The sequence below is a fragment of the Carcharodon carcharias genome, chromosome 1 (genome assembly GCF_017639515.1).
Source record: "Carcharodon carcharias isolate sCarCar2 chromosome 1, sCarCar2.pri, whole genome shotgun sequence".
Classification (NCBI taxonomy): Eukaryota; Metazoa; Chordata; class Chondrichthyes; order Lamniformes; family Lamnidae; genus Carcharodon; species Carcharodon carcharias.
This window is the reverse complement of record NC_054467.1, coordinates 138,098,564-138,107,507: the sequence shown is the minus strand read 5'-3', so window position 1 is coordinate 138,107,507 and position 8,944 is coordinate 138,098,564. Positions and strand designations below refer to the sequence as shown.

Sequence of the window (8,944 nt, the reverse complement as noted above, 5' to 3'; positions counted from 1 at the left end):
GAAAAATCTGATATAAAGATGTAAAAGCCAAGTACACATGTATGTAAAAATATTCCTATTGATTGAAGGAATCAATCCAATAAAATAATTTCTCTTTAACTTCACACACAAAAGAAAATGTACTAATATGTGTTTCTTACTGGCATTCCACCTCAAAGATCTGGAAAAAAACTAACAATTCTCCAAAGTAAGGTGAATGAGTTCAGAAGACAACCAGCTCTACAAGTGAATCTCATATAATTTAGGATGAAGCTGAGCCTTCAGCTGTCTCAACTGCTGGGCTGGATAAATCAGATGATCTTCGCTTGTCTTCTGATCATCTAATATAGTTATGATGTTTGCTTCATATGAATATAACAGCCATTCATGTCCCATTGACCTCAGAAACAAAACAAAACTGAAATCTACCAACTGACATTGGTAAATCACATTCCTTTATCTTTTAATCTGGTCTTTTCTTTATGAAAATATGTGTCAATGATGTAATTTCCCTTTGTTTGCATTGGAAATCTGGTAATGAAAAATGGCGTCTAAGCAGCTAAATGTACAGGCCTTGCACACAATGATATGAGCTGGAGCATCAAGACTTCAAGCAGCCCTTTGTGAAGCTGTAGGTATTTGACTCAGTATGGTTTTCTTTGCTTTTTCTTATGTATGAAAATGATTGCAGTGAGCAGTGCAGTGGTGAGCAGAAGACAGAATCCAAAGAATATAAATATTTTTTCCTCTTTTATAAGTACACACATGGGGCAGTGCCTTGGTTTGTCATCCATGGGACAATGTTTTCTTGACAATCCTAAAGGAAAACCATTGGCACTGATAAGTTTATCGTAAAACTCTACTGAAGTCTTTGGCTCAGAAACATTGAGCAATCTCAATGACAGCTCATTTGTATTTGTATCCTTTAACTTCAAGGCATAGTAGCCTCTGACATTGACTTGGTCTAGTAGGTGTGCTGTGGACAGAAATGAATATTTATTTCTTAAAAAGTAAGTTATATTCTCACATTTCAAAATTATTTTTCTCTCCAACATACATTATTCCCTGATAGCATGGGTAGCTCAGTGCTGCAGCTTTCTATTAACACCAGTCTGTAACAGGCTCTACAGAGTTTTCAAATGTAGTACTAGGTTGACTTGCCTTCCGCTTCTTCCTTTCTACCTTCACCTTCAGACAGAAGGGCTCCCATCTTCTCTACTCCCCACCAAAAGTTGGACAAGATTTGGAAATCAATGTATGAGGAAGATATTAACAAAGTTTATTTAAAACTCCATTTCTGCTATCATTGTAGCTTGTTGGTAAATGCCGTGCTTTGTGTGATACTGAGCCATGGAGACCAGGAAAGCTCAGGTTTGACTCCTAGTCAGCATTGGGTTTGTTGATCCCAGTAAGACCAGTGGTGGAAACTGGGATCAGCCTCAAAGTCCCTGAGTCAGGGTAAGAAAATCAAGAACAAAAACAGAATTACCTGGAATAACTCAGCAAGTCTGGCAGCATTGGCAGAGAAGAAAAAAGCTGATGTTTCGAGTCCTCATGACCCTTCAACAGAACTGAGTAAAATTAGGAGAGGGGTGAAATATAAGCTGCTTTAAGGTCGGGGGGGGCGGGGGGGTGGTCGGGGGGGGGGGGGGGGGGGTGGTGGTGGGGGGGAGAGAGAGGGGGGGGTGGTGGGGGGTGGGGGGGGTGGGGGGAGAGAAGTGGGGGGGTGCTTGTGGTTGTAGGGACAAGCAAGCAGTGATAGGAGCAGATAATCAAAAGATGACACAGACAAAAGAATAAAGAGATGTTGAAGGTGGTGATATTATCTAAACGAATGTGCTAATTAAGAATGGATGGCAGGTCACACAAGGTACAGCTCTAATGGAGGTGGGGGGGAATAAGACTAATAGGGCATAAAAGGTATAGATTTAAAAATAATGGAGATAGGTGGGAAAAAATCTATATAACTTATTGGAAAAAACAAAAATAAAAGGGATGGGGAAGAAACAGAAAGGGGATGGGGATGGAGGAGAAAGTTCAAGAGCTAAAGTTGTTGAATTCAATATTCAGTCCGGAAGGCTGTAAAGTGCCTAGTCGGATTGAGGTGCAGTTCCTCCAGTTTGCGTTGAGCTTCACTGGAACAATGTAGCAAGCCAAGGACAGACATGTGGGCAAGAGAGCAGGGTGGAGTGTTAAAATGGCAAGCGACAGAGGTTTGGGTCATTCTTGCAGACAGACCGAAGGGGTTCTGCAAAGCGGTCGCCCAGTTTGCATTTGGTCTCTCCAATGTAGAGGAGCCTGCATTGGGAACAATGAATGCAGTAGACTAAGTTGGGGGAAATGCAAGTGAAAGGCTGCTTCACTTGAAAGGAGTGTTTGGGCCCTTGGACGGTGAGGAGAGAGGAAGTGAAGGGGCAGGTGTTGCATCTTTTGACTTTGCATGAGGCGGTGCCGTAGGTGGGGGTTGAGGTGTAGGGGGTGATGGAGGAGTGGACCAGGGTGTCCCGGAGGGAACGATCCCTACGGAATGCTGCCGGTTGGGGGGGTGAAGGGAAGATGTGTTTGGTGGTGGCATCATGCTGGAGTTGGCGGAAATGGCGGAGGATGATCCTTTGAATGCGGAGGCTGATGGGGTGATAAGTGAGGACAAGGGGGACCCTAGCATGTTTCTGGGAGGGAGGAGAAGGCGTGAGGGCGGATGCACGGGAGATGGGCCGGACACGGTTGAGGGCCCTGTCAACGACCGCGGGTGGAAAACCTCGGTTAAGGAAGAAGGAGGACATGTCAGAGGAACTGTTTTTGAAGGTAGCATCATCAGAACAGAAAATCAAGCATGGCTTCAACTCCTGATTGTCATCCAGTGACCAATTCTGGAGAAAAGTGTTAGTGTGGACTTCAGGCGAGGACAGGATTGGACTTGGTAGTGATGGTCTTTGCAGCCTGCTGACAATCATTGTTCTGAAGACTGAATAAAATTCTCTGCAGCGCAAGTCAACCCATCATTTTATCATGGAGGGAGGGGGAATTACTTCAGAGCCCACGCCTTCATTCACTCTCCAAACATGGTTGCTTCCTGTGGGAATTAATAGCTAATAATTAGGAAAGTGAATTCTGCCCTAGTTTTCCCTCCTCTGCTTATTGACTCAGCATAGATCAAGGATGGGCTGTAGGATCTACCTCCTCTGTGTGGTTCAATGCCACACCATCAGTTACTGTGATATACTCACTTTGTAATTATGGAACAAATTTTTTCTTTGAAAATTAATTTGAGGAGAAAATCAAAATCTAAGTATTTTAAACTCAGATTGCACAAGCAATAGATGACTTATCATTTGCACCAGCTCAGCTACACTGAAACCAAACATGGAGCAGTACATTGAACCATTAACCTCAAATTTTCTACATCTACCTGAATGATTTCACTTTATACAATTACTTTTCCCGCGTTTTTCCCTTTTTTTCCACTCTCCCAGTTCTTGCTGTGTATAGTTCTGTATGTGACCACTGCCCTCTGTTCTGCAATGAGTTAACTCTAACTGTTTAATATGTTAATCAGATATTGTGTACATCACAGGAAGTGATGCAACATCACATGATTCTTTCTCTCATTTAGCCTCATGTAAGATGTAGCCAACAGTAAGATATGTTCAAATAAAGCTCCTGTTTTACATACCTCTGCAGACTCATTATATGTTCTGTATTAATTGGACAATACCAAGAATATCATGAGGTGGCAGCGCATGAAAGAACAGCTGTGAAAAATTCTCCACCATTACAAGAAAACTTCTAGAAAGTCACAGGCCCCAACCAAGCAGATGCATGGCTGAATTGGTATCAGAGGTTTGCGAGATATCAAATCTTATTCAGCCTCATTGTGAAGGTAAGCCATGAGCAGATCAGTATGCTGTTATATGTGATAGGTGGCTGCACAGATGATATCCTCATTAGGCAGGGTATCAATAAGGAAAAAGGCACGTATAATGAAGTAATCAAAGCTCTTGATACATACTTCAATCTGAGAAAGAATACATTGCTGAGCAGGCTAAATGTAACAAACATACTCAACAACATGAGGAAAGTATTGATGCATTTATAAACAATCTGTATAGACTTGCAGAGAACTGTGGGTATAGCACCTTAAAAGATGAGCTGATCAGAGACAGAATTGTTGTGGGAGTGTTGGATGATGCCTTGTCTGGCCACTTGCAGTCAAAGATGATCTAACTTTAGCAAAGGCAATCCAATTGAGCAACAAGCTGAGGTCAGGAAGCAAAATTGAGCTGTGATTTGAGGTGGCGGGGGAGCCCTATCTCAAAAGCAGCTGACTCAGTAGAGTATGTCAAATTTAAAAACAGAGAAGCTGTTGTAAAAAATTAGGGGAGAAAGGAAGAGGGTCCATCAGCAGATTAACTTATTGGTGTGGCAGGGAAAAACACAGGCATGAAAACTGCCCTGCTAAAGAGACTGAATGCCATTTATGCAGAAAGATTGATCACCTCCAGGTTCTGTGCTGTGGCAAGAAGCCTTCCTGTTACACACACAATAAACACAAAGGCAAGTCTTCAAAAGGTAGCAAGATCCATAAAGTAGATGATATCCATTTTATTGAGGTGCCTTTCCTTGGAGACATCCAGGGATCAAGCGGAAGCTATTAGAGTGCTGATATCCTATAGAGGGAAACAAGATGTGCTTTAAGTTAGATACAAATGTAGCAGATTTGGTTCTTACTGAAGCTGAACTTTGGTTGTAGAGAAACTCTCTTCAGCCATCATGCAAAAACCTATATGGGCTGGGAGGGATAGATCTCAGGCTCACAGGAGAATTGAGCGCAACTGTCCATTCAAGGAAACAGTGTACGTGATTCAGAATCAGAGTTGCTAACTCTTGAGCAGGAAATCCTGTACTGACTTGCATCTAATTTGCAGAGGAGGGAAACTGAAAAACCAAGAAGATCAGTCCCAAAACTTCAGAGCTGAATTCCCACTGCTGTTCACAGGACTAGAAAAGCTAAAGCCTGCATACCACATAACTCTACGTTCAGAAGTAAAGCAAGTGTGCCTATTTTAACACCCAGAAAGGTTCCTCATCCAGTCTTGCCAAAAGTAAAGAAGGAAATGACACTATTTTAAAGCGGGGGATTATTTCATTGACAGAACCAATAAACTGGTGCTCAAGGATGGTCCTGATGCAAAAATCCAATGGATCTATGAGAATACTTACACAGCTGAACAAAGCAGTTTAACACGAAGTTTATCTTCTGTTGTCTGTGGATGAGAGCTCAGCTAAATTGGGAAAGCTAGATGCAAATAGTGGTTATTAGCAACTACCCCTTGATGAACAGTCTAAGTTGTTCACAACCATCATTCCTCTGTTTGGGAAGTTTTGTTTCAACAAACTATCCTTTGGCATTACATCAGCATCAGAACTCTCCCGAGGACCATGTCAAGTATCCTCGAGAGCTGGTGGAGTTATATGTCACATGGATGATGTCCTGTTTTATAGATCTATCAGACAGAACATTACACTAGGGTGCAAGCTGTGCCGCAACACCTAGAGAAAACTGAGCTTCCTTGGGCATATTGTGGATGCATCTGGTGTCGGAGTTGATCCACAGAAGACAAGAGCAATCAAAGAGCTTTCAGCTCCTCAGAATGAGCTCCAGAGATTCATGGTTATGGTAAACCAAGTCAGAAAGCTACTGCCCAATCTAGCTGTTTTCAATGAGCCACCACACCAACAAGACAACACTTTATTTTTATTCATTCATGGGATGTGGGTGTTGCTGTCTGGGCCAGCTTTTATTGCCCATCCCTAATTGCCCTTGAGAAGGTGGTAATGAGCTGCCTTCTTGAACTGCTGCAGTCCATGTGGTGTAGGTACACCCACAGTGCTATTAGGAAGGGAACTCCAGGATTTTGACCCAGCGACAGTGAAGGAACAGCGATATATTTCCAAATCAGGATGGTGAGTGGCTTGGAGGGGAACTTCCAACATGATGCTGGAAGAAAGTACAACAGAACTATTATGAGAAGATCAAAGAGATGTTGGTATCACCTAATATTTCAGCTCTCTATACCCCAGAGCTACCCACTGTCATTGCTACAGATACACCTTCTACAGGACTGGGAACTGTATTCTTTCAGATACAGACAGATGGGAAATGCAGACCAGTTTACTATGCATCCCATTCACTGACAGAGACTGAACAGAGATTTGCAGTGATAGAGAAATAAGTGCTAGCTGTTATGTAGGCTTGCGAGAAGTTTGCAGGTTATGTTCTTAGTCTCCACTCCAAGAGAGAGACAGACCACAAACCCTTAGTGACAGTCTTAAATTCTAAGGAGTTAGTAAAAATGCCTCCAAGAGTACAATGATTCAGAAAGAGGATGATGAGGTTTGATGCAAAGATGGAGTATGTTTCGGGAAAGCAGCAGAATACAACAGATGCTTTGTCACAAATCCCAGTGGCAAGGCACTAACAAAGTGATGTAGCCCTTGTTGAAGAGGTAGAAGTATTTACATTGACAACAGTCACAACTCTACCAGCAACAACTCAGCCAATGAATGAAATCAGAGATGCACAGAATTCTGATGAAGAGTGTGTTCAGGTCGGAGAGTACTGTGTCAAGGATGCCAGCATACATGCCACACAATCCCATTTTCAGAGTGTACCATGAACAGGGAGGACACCCCAGTATGGTTGATGATTTATTCATCCATGACAAGAGATTGGTCTTTCTGAGAGTTCTGAGACTTGACATACTACAACAATTGCACCTAGGACATTTGGGAATCACAAAATGCCAAGCCAGAGCAAGATTTCCATCTCAAAATCATTGGATGAGATGATATCAAACTATTACTTGTGCTATTCATCATTAGGAGACAAGAGAAGCATTGATGCCATCTTCTTTTCCATCAAGACCCAAGAGTATGTTTCGGGAAAGCAGCAGAATACAACAGATGCTTTGTCACAAATCCCAGTGGCAAGGCACTAACAAAGTGATGTAGCCCTTGTTGAAGAGGTAGAAGTATTTACATTGACAACAGTCACAACTCTACCAGCAACAACTCAGCCAATGAATGAAATCAGAGATGCACAGAATTCTGATGAAGAGTGTGTTCAGGTCGGAGAGTACTGTGTCAAGGGAACATCTTGGGATGGACTCTTCGAACACAAAGGTAAGATGTTCATGATCACAGTAGACTGCTGCTCCAGCTGGATGGAAGTCAAACAACTACAGGGTCATATTTCTGAAGCAGTAATTACATCGCTGAAGGAGATACTTGCAACACATGGAATCCCAGACTTGTAATCTCAGACAATGGACCACAGATTGCCAATGAATACTTTAAAGAGTTCACAGCATTGTATGGATTTGTCCATACTACTAGCTCACCAAGATACCTCAAGCCAATGGTGAAACTGAAAGATGAGTGCATACTGTGAACACATTGCTAAAGAAGAACAATGACATCCAACTTACATTTCTGAGCTATTCAAAAATCCCCCAGCCCCTCCAGAGAAGAGATCCATTCTGGTGGACTTGTGAAACCACAACAGCCATTGTCTTTATAAGAAGAAGGAAGGAAATAAGCAGACATAAGAGAAGAAACACACGAGACTGCAACACCAGAGTTCAACATTGTTGTTTGTTTGATCTTTGTGTCATGAAGGTACTAATGTGTATAACGTTATTGGAAATTATTTTAAATTGGACTTATAGTAGGTCTGTGTCTGTGGGTGTGTGTATATGTCTTAATTGGATTAAAGCCAGATAGCCTGAGTGCTTTGATGTATAATAGTTTTGAGATGTTAAACAGTAACGTAAAGGGGACATTTGCATTTTATTGAATAAACCATTCAAAGACTGGGGGTGAAATCTTGCACCTAGCTAGGAAACACCAAGCAATATGTTTAGATTACTAATAAAATTAATGCTATGAAAGGGGTTTTATTGTTAGAAGAGGTGGAGTTCAATGGGCCTGGTGATACAATGAGAATTTACATTCAAAGGGAAGGTTAGGTGTATACGGAAGAGTTTTGTGTGTGGAAATTAGAAGCATGTAAGATCTAAGCCTGTAAGCTTACCACTGTGTCTGTGAAGGAACAAATTGAAAGGGACCTCATTTTGAATTTGTAAGATAAAATGTGCTTTGCCTGGTGTCTGTTTAATTCTATGGGTTATTGTTGCCTTGGGGAAGATTACCTGGGAGTGATTAATTTTGGGATTTGTTTAAAAGTTATTATGGTAGTAATTTGTAGGCATGTATGTGCTTAATTTTTTATTTAGTTTAATTTATATAAAAAAACCTCTGGAGGCTTGGTGGGTTCATTTCCAAACTCAGAGCTGCATCTCAAACACAACAATTGAAAATATAGGTTATGACAGTTGTTTAAAGTTTTCCTCTACAATTTTAAATAACTCAACCTTTACCAACTGCTGTGTCATAACACTTTGCAATATAGAAATGGGAATCAGAGACTTGGGTAAGATGTAGAGTAATGGGTTAATTCTTACTATTTAATACACTGATCAGATACTGTGTATATCCCCACAGGAAGTAATGCAACATCATATGGTTCTCTCTCATGCAGCCTTGTGGAAGATAACAGTAAGATGTGTTCAAATAAAGTTCCTGTTTTACATACCTTGATCTACAGACTCATTATATGTTTTGTATTTGTCAAACAATACCAAGAATATGATATCCTCCATACTTTATCAAATGTGGATTCATTCTGTATTAACCATAAGGAACGTCACAGCTGAGCTCATCATCACCCAATATCCAGATATTCATGTTTTCTAGCAGGAGTCCTGGATACAATCATGAATAGGATCTCTGGCTGGTCTTTACCCCTGCTAGCTGAAGCCAATCATAGATGAGTTCAGTTGACTTCAGAGTGCCCTGGGTTACATGGCTTGGACCACTCCAGGAACCAAGCTACTGGGGACGCTCT

The 8,944-nt window shown here is 41.5% G+C and overlaps 1 protein-coding gene across 1 annotated transcript in view; it reads right to left on the bottom strand.

Annotated features, from left to right (window-relative positions):
• Positions 1–623: 623 nt before the first annotated feature.
• Positions 624–8,944, bottom strand: part of LOC121275361 (beta-klotho-like) — a 30,435-nt gene continuing 22,114 nt past the window's right edge. The window contains exon 5 of the mRNA XM_041182880.1: positions 624–955. Coding sequence (XP_041038814.1) covers positions 624–955 — 332 coding nt within the window. The remainder of the gene's footprint in view (positions 956–8,944) is intronic.